Below are 12,831 nucleotides of genomic sequence, written 5' to 3'. Positions count from 1 at the left end.
TATTGTTGTCTTTTGGTCTTCAAAAATATAAACAAATGATTAAGCTTGGCCAATTTCTAAAAATAACATCATGTCCAATAATATTGCATGCAGATTTTTAAAAGTTCTTTTTGAAGCTGAGTTTCTCTGTTCCTCAATCATTTGTTTTTTGTCAATGATATTAGGGATATTGATCCCGAGATTGATCCATATGTATAACACGAATTGTATTGTTTAACCCAGACAGCGTCAACTGCATGCACTTGATATTCTAAAAATAAATGCACCGTGAATGTAATTTGCTCTTCTTTTTTGAGGAAACAAACGGCTATGGAGGTTAACTAAGATTTTTTTTTGTTTTCTTTGTTCCAACCAGAGACATATAATTGTATTATATGTATTATATGTCTCTGTTCCAACGAACAATGAATTCAAACCGTAGCTTAACTTATGCATCTAAATGTACCATGAGAAAAAAGAAATTCATCGTGGAAATGGAGACCCTTAAAATATAATGGCCCGATTTTTCATGAAAGACTGAAATGCATATTGCCTGGTTATAGAACACAGAATTTTAATCGGACTAGATACAACTTGTTTTCTCGTGTTTTTCAGACCGTTTTAACCCCTGTTATGAAAATCTGCCAGCCGTATTCAATAGTGCCGAAGTAATTATGTAGGGTCTAACATATATGTTGTGAACAAGAAGAAGTTTTTGTACAAGTTATAAGACCTTATAAGTTTATTGACATATACCTTCAGGGCCGTAACTACATTGAGGCAAATGAGGCAAATGCCTCATGTTGGAAATTTCAAAAAAAAAAAAAAAAAAAAAAAAAAAAAACTGAAACAGGATTGTCTTCATATCAACCTGAATTGTTTTCACGGAAAGTGTCTTGCAAGTCTCTCTGATGTCTCCCGTGCATGTTTTTCGAGATCCCTGTTTCTATTTTACTTTTAGTTTTCAGAGTTGATGGTCTATTGTTTGTACTTCTGTGTCCCGGGTTTGTCTTTTGTTCATTTATTGTCCTACTTTATAACTATAGTCTGCAGAGTGTTGATTTTCATTCGTAAACTGTGGTTTTGCCATGTTGCATGTCCACCGATGTCCAGACATTGTACGAGAAACTATTTTAAGAATATACGATGCTACTGGACATAAAAAAAATTGTCGTTTCTGCATGGAGAATTGAACTTGATATCAAAGAATACAAAACTGGCTCTTTTTTGTAGATGAAACTAGATAGCTGACATGGTTTAAATTAAAGTAGGACCACCAATTTCCCGGTATCAAATCATCTTTAAAAAAAGTCAAAATATTGCCATATGACATTTTACATTGAAGGATTAAACTTGCATGAAGTCGTGTTTAGACTCTTAAACAGAAAAAAAAGAATATGGAGTAAACGTGCATAGGACCTTATCTCACACGAAGTCAATGCATAGAAAAAATACAAATGATCACTGAATGGCCAAAGTTTTTTCCCCTATTCTTCATCTTGATAGTTGATGGAGGGTCTTCAACAATAAAAGAGTCATTAATACCATAAAACAAGGTCAAGATGGTCCTTAGTGTCGACTTAAGCAGTACTAGTAATTAAAATATAATACTGCACTGTCACTCTATTTCAATATAGCCATAAAAAAATCACCAAAGTCTGAATTAAGCACAATACAAGACAAGAACAGACAGTCATAATGATTATGAGAATTTCGGTTTTTGCTTTATCCTACATATCGGTCTACTTTTAATGTTGTCTCCGTAAAACCTAAAAGTCTTAAATTACAATGAGTTTTTGCTTTGAGACAAGAATATTATCAAAAGAAATAGCTTAAAATTAATTGCGTTTCAATGTAAGAAAGAGTCCGGGAAACGCTCAGAATGCACGATCTTGCGTTATTTTTCTCAGAGCTTCTGGGGGGCCTTATGCGGCCCCGAGACCCCACGCAAAATTTTTTTCACCTCGCTACGCTCGGCGAATATATTTTGCCTCAATATTATAAGAGGCTAGTTACGGCCCTGACCTTCTTGCATCAGCTAGGTGATTAATATTTATCTTCTCAAATGTATCATGTGTATCAATTTGATACTTCAACCTAACATTTAGTGCTAGTTTCTTTGTCCTCAAACTGGATATGAGGTGTCTGTTATAATAACATTAGAAATGTAGTAATCTAGTAATAGACTTTTGTTAAAATCTATTTCGTCTCCTTCTTAATTTAGTGTGTAATGTGGTAATGGTAGGTTGTTGTCTGAAATATTTTGTTGGTGTTTAGTCATATTTTTGTATGATCCCACGAAAGAATAATCTTAGTAAAACGTGAATTTTTACGCTACCGGAATCCGGAAAATCCAGTTCGGAACTGGTCTGCGATTACACACGCCTTTCAAACTTTCGAAAATTAGCAAATGAAAACAACCTCTACCAATTTTACTTTAGAAAGGTACAGCCCACGTGTAAAGAATTATACTTAAGTGTATGCATCCTCATAAGTTGTGTGTTCGTGATAATTTAATGGCATTAATTTGCACGTATAATGATATAATTATTTAATCACATTTACCAGAAATTATGTCAATTATTGCCATAATTTGGCAGAAATTTATTTTCAAAAATTTTCATTTTTTTTATTAAATATGTCCTTGATGTCACTGCTTTTATCTAGTTATACAAATATGTTATACTTGATTATTTAGTCCGAGATTACTCTGATGTCCAACGGCTGTTTTGCCAGACAAGCTGGGGCGGTGGGACGTCAGAGTTGGTCCCATATCAAAAAGTGGATATTTGCTCACCCAAAATAGATGCGTTGCTTCTGGTGCCGACTGACGGCCTTGGAATTATATAAATCAGGCATCAATCTGTTCATTTTTCATTTATCTATTCATTTCACAGGCACTTGTCTCAAAAAAAAATCTTATATACCTTAATATAACACAAGGTACTTAATGATTCCGACAACAAATTTAGGTGTGTTATACATAATTGTTAAGATAAATCAATTTAGATTTAGGATATTACAAGTTTTAAGTGGGGTTGACAGTCTAAAAAGCGGCATACAACGGAATTTCGTCACCGCCTGACATTTTTCGAAAATTCAAGTTAAGTACCTTGTGTTATATTAAGGTATATAGGAAAAAAATCTGAGACAAGTGCCTGTGATTCATTTATGTAAGTTTCACCTATCTGCCAACCTTTAGTTTTCCATATTTTAACAGTTTTCACAGAGACCCATCGATTTCTGTATTTTGCCTTTCATTTTCAAAGATTATCACATGACCACGAGAAAACAGTGATGATTTATGCAAATGACCATAATGTAACAACTCGTTCATTTACAATGCAAGTTATCTAAATGTCCAAGAATTCATCAAAAAATTATAGCAGATAAAAAGGGTAGATAACTTCACTATTAAAAGTTAAGGGTAACACGAATGACAGAATAACACATGAAATTTCAATATTAGCATATATTTGTGACGCTAAAACATTGATTATTGAAGAAATAATTCATGGGGGCTTGAATATATCGTGATTTTCAATCAGAGCTCAGACATAAACAAGTCGATTTTTGTTTTTGACTTGAAGAAGTCAAAACATGTATTTATTATAAAAATGTGTTTTCAATTTTAGACTTATCTAAGTCAGAAAATGACAGACTTGTTTAGGTTTTTAGATTGATGAAAAAACTTAATTTTACTTGGTTTTTATAAAGGTATGTATGCCATCTAGTTTTTAAAAAAATGTTTCATTTCAGATGGATACTAAACAGAAAATTTTAACCTGGACACTAGAGTATGCCTGTAAATTTAAATTGCACAACATAATTTCTGGTAAGTTGTGTTTTTGATGTAGTATCCTTTTAAATATTATTTCCTATCAGGAAAAAGTGCCCTGTCCTTCACTAGCACACTGCCCCATTTTGATTTCTAGCTGGAGTATATTTATTAGATATATACCGGTACCACAATTAAATAAATCTAGTAAGTTACTAAGATCAAGGAGCTTAAACCTTATATAACCTCCTGGCTTAGAAACACCAAATGTAAAGAAAGAAGTGTACTTTTATACCCTTTTAGATGCAAGTCAAAGTTCAGATAATGATAAGGGACCTCGATGGCCGAGTGGTCTAAGTAGTAACTACTGTAATCACTAGCCAGTCAACACTGAGGTGGTGAGTTAGAACCCTGATCGTGTGGGTGCACTCAACTTCAATCTTAATTGACTAGGATTGTTGTTTTTCCTATATCTATTTCAATGGTTAAATAAGATAAGTAAATGTACATCACAAACTGTGTCAGTCCAACTGATACTAAACCAATGCCTGTAAAATACAAGATTTGCCCCTGGCAAATTTGACAGAAAAACAATAAAGTTAACTTAATAATGTGATTTCATAGATTCACATCAGACCTCGACAATAACGATGTCCGATTGTCCGGTACCAGAGTGAAAAAAGGTCGAGCAAGTGATCGCCCGTTGCCTTTATTTGTAGATAAGGTAACTTTACAGGGTCATCACCTCCAAAGGTTTAGCTTTAATAAGTTTAATAAATGGCACCGTAGAAGACATATTTAGTAGACATGATTAATAGACAGTTTGGCAAGGCAGGAGACATTTCGGGACCAAGACAAATCAGTACATTTTGTACCTCATTTTGCTACCTTAATTTGTTCTTTATAATAAATACCATACCTGTAATTTTTTCACTTTTTTTTTTATTTAGCATAAAATTCACAAAATCATATTTGATCATAAGTAGAAAAAGAACATTACTTGCAATATGGTGACCTATAGTTGTAAATTTCTGTGTCATTTGGTCTCTTGCAGATAGTTGTCTCATTGGCAATCAGACCTTATCTTCTTCTTTTTATTGATTGCATTTGAATAAACTTTTTTCAACTTAAAAAGATACAGGACAAAAATCCAATGAGTGTACAGGCCTATCAGATGGTGCCTCATGTGCAGAGTCTGATAAGACTGGCATTGATGAAAACTAGAACCTAGGTCCTGTGACATGACCAGATTCAGTTGTACTTGACTCATATTTTTGAAAAGTATTTCAAAAGAAATACCTCAAATTCTGTTCTATTGTTTAAATTCGTTTTGTTCCTTTAATCAACTTAAGATGTAAAAGGATTAATTTTTATAAAAAAAATTTGGACAAGTAACAATTTCATTAGGACAAGTAAGTCCTACTGCACAAGTTGAAAAAAAAAGTTATTGTAGAGGGCTACACATAGGGAAAATTATTTTGTGATACTATATGTATTAAAAAAAATGAACTGAAAATAGTTTGACCAGTTGAATAATTTGATGAATAATTTATTTTCAGTTGTATCCCAGAATGCATCAGACATTGAGGATTGGAATGTTTCGAGGTTATATTTAGTAACCAGTGGTTTACACTGCATTGTGACCTCAGCAGATTATGACAGTTATCCTCAAGCCATTCAGTTCTTAGAATATTTATATGAGAATTGTAAAGAGTTCATCCCATTCAGAGCATACTCCAAATTAGTCACTGGGATTAAAATGATGGTATGTCATTGTATGTAGGTCATGGTCAAAACAATTCCTAAAATTTAGCAATTCTGTATTTATGCCAAATTAGAAAAGACTTAAATCATGTAAATTATCACAATTTCATACATGTCATATGCAAATTGAAAAAAAAACAAAGACAGTGAATGTTGAATAATTACCTAGATTTCTGCATTAATACCAAAAAAATGCAAAGTTGAATAATAAACTTGCAACTATTTTAATAAAACAAAGACATCTATATCAGTGATGATTATGCCTAATACATTGCACATGTGGTGCAGACTATCTGATGTCATTGATGACAATAGTGCAGTGGTCCATCTGAGATGCATTTGTATGTAAAAGTTGTCATTCTGATTGATCTTTTTAAACAGCTTATCCATAATATAACAAAACATTATATTACTTAAAATCTGAGCAAAATTCTATGCTATTACAATCGCAGGTGAGATTTGTTTCAAGAACACTTCCTTTGACATCATGGACATGAGATTGTTGTGTCAAGAACACTACCTTTGGCTGGTGAGATTGTGTATCAATCATTTATCAGATAGGAACATTCATGTCATATGCCTTCTGTTTCAGTTACTGTGATAGGCATGGTGATATATCAATCATGGAAAATAATTTAGATTGTGTGGTCTATCTTGGAAGGTTAGATTTCAATGCTACATTTTAACTTGTGAAATTCTGTTTGTATTGGTAGTGAATTGATATTAAGGTTAATATGAATGAATGGATAAAAAAACTGCATGTTAAACAAAGTGAATGATTTCCTTGTTAAAGAAAAATAATGAACTTAAGTAATTATAAAAAAAGACATGTACATCTGTGATGATTTTGCCTTTAAACCTTGCACATGTGGTGCAGACTATCTGATGTTATTGATGACAATAGTGCAGTGGGCCATCTGAGATGCATTTGTATGTAAATAGTATGCTAGATTTTCTGCATTTGAATAGATAAAACGATGAGAGTTATAATAAGGAATAAAAGAAATTGGTTATGTCAATGAGATAGCAACGCAAGGAAAAGTCATCTAGAATTCAACATACAGTCTTGGACTATTGCTAGATGAACATGCATAAACCCTAAATTGATAAGTAAATAAAAAGACACATACACCTGTGATGAAACAAAGACACAACACCTATGATGAAACAAAGAAACATACACCCTTGATGAAACAAAGACACATACACCCGTGATGAAACAAAGACACATACACCTGAAATGAAACAAAGACACATACACCTGTAATGAAACAAAGATAAATACACCTGAAATGAAACAAAGACTTATACATCTATGATGAAACAAAGACACATACACCCGTGATGAAACAAAGACACATACACCCTTGATTAAACAAAGACACACACCCGTGATGAAACAAAGACACATACACCTGAAATGAAACACAGACACATACACCCGTGATGAAACAGACACATACACCCGTGATGAAACAAAGACACATACACCTCTGATGAAACAAAGACACATACACCTGAAATGAAACAAAGACATACACCTTTAATGAAACAAAGACACACCCGTGATGAAACAAAGACACATACATTACACCGGTGATGAAACAAAGACACATACACCTGTAATGAAACAAAGACACATACACCTGTACTGAAACAAAGACACACCCGTGATGAAACAAAGATACATGCACCCGTGATGAAACAAAGACACATACACCTGTAATGAAACAAAGACACACCAGTGATGAATCAAAGACACATACCCCTGTAATGAAACAAAGACACACCCGTATTGAAACAATAAAAAGTATGTGTCTTTGTTTCACAAGTAAATAAAAAGACACATACACCTACGATGAAACAAAGACACATACACCTGTGATGAAACAAAGACACAAACACCTATGATGAAACAAAGACACATACACCCTTGATGAAACAAAGACACATACACCCGTGATGAAACAAAGATACATACACCTGAAATGAAACAAAGACACATACACCTGTAATGAAACAAAGATAAATACACCTGAAATGAAACAAAGACACATACATCTATGATGAAACAAAGACACATACACCTGAAATGAAACAAAGACACATACACCTGAAATGAAACACAGACACATACACCTGTGATGAAACAAAGACACATACACCCGTGATGAAACAGACACATACGCCTCTGATGAAACAAAGACACATACACCTGAAATGAAACAAAGACATACACCTGTAATGAAACAAAGACACACCCATGATTAAACAAAGACACATACACCTCTGATGAAACAAAGACGCATACACCTGTAATGAAAAAAAGACATACCCGTATTGAAACAGACACATACACCTGTAATGAAACAAAGACACACCCGTGATGAAACAAAGACACATGCACCCGTGATGAAACAAAGACACATACACCTGTAATGAAACAAAGACACATACACCCCTGATGAAACAAAGACGCATACACCTGAAATGAAACAAAGACACACCCGTATTGAAAAAAAGACACACACGTATTGAAACAAAGACACATACACCTGTGATGAAACAAAGACACAAACACCTGTAATGAAACAAAGACACACCCATGATGAAACAAAGACACATACACCTGTGATGAAACAAAGACACGTACATACACCTGTAATAAAACAAAGACACATACACCTGTAATTATATATAATGAAACAAAGACACATACACCTGTGATGAAACAAAGACACATACACCCGTGATGAAACAAAGACACATATACCCGTGATGAAACAAAGACACATACACCTGTGATGATTATGCCTAATACATTGCACATGTGGTGCAGACTTTCAGTTTCTGATGTCATTGATGACAATAGTGCAGTGGGCCATCTGAGATACATTCATATTTTCTAACATATCTTATTCATATTTTATATTAATCTATCCTACATGTACATTGTTACATGTATATATAAATAGTATCACATAGCCTGTTTGATAAGATACATGTTAGTAGACCCGAGTAATAATATGGAAGAAAGAAAAATATGGTTTATTTCAATGAGACAGCAATCCAATGACACAAGTAACCAAAAGTCAGCTAGAAATCAACATATAATCTTCAAAAATTATATATTATGAAAAATTGATGAGTGTTAATTTTATTACCTGCTCTTCTTTTCACTTAGTCTATAAAGTCGAGATCAAATTAGAACAATTAAAGTTATATTCTTTATTCAATATCATTTACAGAGAACAAATTTTCTTTGTGGTGTTCTGTAGATCAAAGACCATGGCTGCAATTTAGATTTTACTTATGCGACTCTGTTACTATTGAAATGATATACTTTACACATGTGGATTCATTAATATTTGTTGGATACCAATTATCATTGATTCCATGGGTACATGTGAACCACAGAATTAAATTAAAAACAAAAGTGAACCAACACCTGGTGAATCTGTAGTAAGTTAGAGTCCCTGAAGTTGATACCTGGGGTATGCAGGGTCTTTACAATAAAAAAACATAAAATGTAGAAAGTCTTCACTTGTACACTTGTAACAACAGCACTAGTAAAAGACTTAAATACTGAACTAATGATTAATTTTCTATAGGCTTGTATATACAAATGATATAGACTTTGACAAAACCTTGAAATTCAATGTCCACAAACCTTCAAGTTTTCCTTCGTCCACAAAATAAATTAATACACAGTAGTTATTAAAAATGTAAATCATATCTGCTCTTTGGTCGGGTTGTTGTCTCTTTGACACATTCCTCATTTCCATTCTCAATTTTAAAATTGTTAAAAGTTTACCTTGAATATTGTAAAATTACCTATATATTTCAACAATTTAAAGTTATATACTAAAATGATTATTAACAAAGACATCTACATCAGTGATGATTATGCCTTGAAACCTTGCACATGTGGTGCAGACTATCTGATGTCATTGATGACAATAGTGCAGTGGGCCATCTGAGATGAATTTGTTTGTAAAAGTCATTATTATGATAGTGTCGGATATATAAATCTATCTTACAGTTTTACTTTTAAATACATTGCAGTAGCCACAGAGGTAGATTTTAAAAGTTTGATTTGACAAGTAGACTACTGGGTAGAATTATATTAATCAGAAGTAAAGAAGTTTTGGTTAATGTCAATTAGACAACCCATGTACACAAACAACCAAACATAATCTAGAAGTCAATATATAATCTTCAAATATCATAAAATTACATACAAATGAATAAGTAAACCTTGGAAAAATACTTAGATTTCTACATTTCAAAAGTTTTTAATAGAATAAAATTATAAAAACAAAGACATGTACATCAGTGATGATTATGCCTAATACATTGCACATGTGGTGCAGACTATCTGATGTCATTGATGACAATAGTGCAGTGGGCCATCTGAGATGAATTTGTTTGTAAAAGTTATTATTCTGATAGTGTCGAATACATGTATATAAATCTATCTTACAGTTTTACTTTTAAATACATTGCAGTAGCCACAGAGGCAGATTTTATTTGAAATCACAAAAGTTTGTTATTTAACAAGTAGACTACTGGGTAGATTTATATTACTGTAAATTCAGAAATTATTGTGTGCATTTATTATTGCGATATTGTCATTTTAGACTAGAATGCGATTTTTAATTTTTGCGATATTCAGAAGAATCCTATTTGATTCATATACAAAATTTCAAAATGTGAGTTTTAATTATTGCAATGATAATAACCCTGTTGCATTTTTCACAATAATAAAAACATTGCAATAATTTCTGAATTTACAGTAATCGGAGGTAAAGAAGGGTTTGTTATTGTCTGGTCATTTGTCTAAGTCTGTCCCGTTTCAGGTTGAAGTTTTTGGTCAAGGTAGTTTTTGATGAAGTTGAGGTCCAATCAACATGATCAACTTGAAACTTAGTACATATGTTGCCTATGATATGATCTTTCTAAATTTAATGGCAAGTAAGAGTTTTTACCCATATTTCACGGTCCACTAAACATAGAAAATGATAGTGCAAGTGGGGAATCCATTTACACAGTCTTGTTGATTATGTGATTACTTTGCTGTTATTCAGTTATTTTAATATTGCAATTACAATGTTATTAAAATGTAAGATCAGACAAAAATTGTAAATTGAATGTTGACTGTAATAATTGAATAATTACCTAGTTTTATACATTACAAAACAATGCAGGAATAATACACTTACAACTCTTTTAATAAAATCAATTACAAACGAAAGTGAACCAACGCCTAAAAGAAAGAGGTCTACATCAGTGATGATTATGCCAAAAATACATTGCACATGTGGTGCAGACTATCTGATGTCATTGATGACAATAGTGCAGTGGGCCATCTGAGAATGTAATTTTAAGGGTAATAGATAAATCAAAATCTGCTTTTATAGAAGACCACACTTGTATTTAATATCTTGGGTGTGTTCTGTCCAAATTGTTCTAAAAGCCAAATTCTATTTAAGGCCGTAAAAGAATAGATAGAAGTTTGACTGTTTAAGTCACACAGTCATCATGACCAAAGACCCCTTTTTTTTTTAGTGGAGAATGAATTATGATTTTTATTTTCTTTCTTTGGTTTGTTGTGTGTATTGATACAGAAATGAAAGTTTATTATAAATTGACTATCCAAATATTTTATTATAATTGGAGCTAGGTCTAAAGGTTAATATTATAACACGGGTTTAATCAAAACAAGTGAACTCTTTACACTTAAATTTTATTGCAGGTATTACTGAAAATGTTGGAACTTAACAAAGACGGTGTTCTTGTTAAACTAAATGAATATTTTCCAAGGTCAGGGGCAGACTACCCAGGTGCTGTGAGTATACACTTATTACATTTTAAGATGCATCAAACAAAAATAACATCTGTACGAGCAGTTTTTTTTTTTATAAAGAATTTACTTTTGGCCTTGAATATGACATGATAACGACAGCAAATTAATCAAGTTAATTATCTTGGAAATTCTGAAGGATATAGCAATATGGATAACCTTTTTAGCTCACCTGGCCCGAAGGGCCAAGTGAGCTTTTCTCATCACTTGGCGTCTGTCGTCGTCGTCCGCTGTCGCCGTCATCCGCCGTCGTCGTTAACATTTTACATTTTGAACTTCTTCTAGAGAACCACTTAATGGAATGAAACCAAACATGACATGAATGTTCCTTATGAGGTGCTGACCTAGTGTTCTTACTTTGTAGCCAATCCATCATCCAAGATGGCCGCCAGCGGGGGACTTAGTTTAACATAGGACCCTATGGGAAATGCATACAAATGACTTCTTTTAGAGAACCACTGAATGGTATGAAACCAAACATAGCATGAATGTTCCTTATGAGGTGCTGACCAAGTGTTGTTACTTTGTAGCCGATCCATCATCCAAGATGGCCGCCAGCGGGGGACTTAGTTTAACATAGGACCCTATGGGAAATGCATACAAATGACTTCTTTTAGAGAACAACTGAATGGAATGAAACCAAACATAGCATGAATGTTCCTTATGAGGTGCTGACTGAGTGTTGTTACTTTGTAGCCGATCCATCATCCAAGATGGCCCCCAACGGGGGACTTAGTTTAACATAGGACCCTATGGGAAATGCATACAAATGACTTCTTTTAGAAAACCACTGAATGAAATACAGCCAAACATAGCATGAATGTTCCTTATGAGGTGTTGACCAAGTGTTCTTACTTTGTAGCCGATTCATCATCCAAGATGGCCACCAGCGGGGGACTTAGTTTAACATAGGACCCTATGGGAAATGCATACAAATGACTTCTTTTAGAGAACAACTAAATGGAATGAAACCAAACATAGCATGAATGTTCCTTATGAGGTGCTGACCAAGTGTTCTTACTTTGTAGCCGATTCATCATCCAAGATGGCCACCAGCGGGGGACTTAGTTTAACATAGGACCCTATGGGAAATGCATACAAATGACTTCTTTTAGAGAACAACTAAATGGAATGAAACCAAACATAGCATGAATGTTCCTTATGAGGTGCTGACCGAGTGTTGTTACTTTGTAGCTGATCCATCATCCAAGATGGCCGCCAGCGGGGGACTTAGTTTAACATAGGACCCTATGGGAAATGCATACAAATGACTTCTTTTAGAGAACCACTGAATGGAATGAAACTAAACATAGCATGAATGTTCCTTATGAAGTGCTGACCAAGTGTTGTTACTTTGTAGCCGATCCATCATCCAAGATGGCCGCCAGGGGGGACTTAGTTTAACATAAGACCCTATGGGAAATGCATACAAAATTCTTCTTGTAGA

The 12,831-nt window shown here is 33.5% G+C and overlaps 1 protein-coding gene across 5 annotated transcripts in view; it reads left to right on the top strand.

Annotated features, from left to right (window-relative positions):
* Window positions 1-2,349: 2,349 nt before the first annotated feature.
* LOC143078934 (uncharacterized) overlaps window positions 2,350-12,831 on the top strand; it is a 134,321-nt gene continuing 123,839 nt past the window's right edge. For 2 of the 5 annotated variants that reach the window (XM_076254009.1, XM_076254007.1), the window contains exons 1-4: window positions 2,372-2,457; window positions 3,739-3,814; window positions 5,317-5,522; window positions 11,277-11,369. In XM_076254009.1, coding sequence (XP_076110124.1) covers window positions 3,739-3,814; window positions 5,317-5,522; window positions 11,277-11,369 — 375 coding nt within the window. In that variant the 5' untranslated portion in view covers window positions 2,372-2,457. Of the gene's footprint in view, window positions 2,458-3,738; window positions 3,815-5,316; window positions 5,523-6,113; window positions 6,183-11,276; window positions 11,370-12,831 lie in introns of all 5 variants that reach the window. The other 3 variants (XM_076254008.1, XM_076254012.1, XM_076254011.1) reach the window with 3 other exon arrangements.

Source organism: Mytilus galloprovincialis, chromosome 6 (genome assembly GCF_965363235.1).
Source record: "Mytilus galloprovincialis chromosome 6, xbMytGall1.hap1.1, whole genome shotgun sequence".
Taxonomy (NCBI): Eukaryota; Metazoa; Mollusca; class Bivalvia; order Mytilida; family Mytilidae; genus Mytilus; species Mytilus galloprovincialis.
The sequence above is the reverse complement of the archived record's forward strand: the minus strand, read 5'-3'. Positions and strand labels throughout refer to the sequence as shown.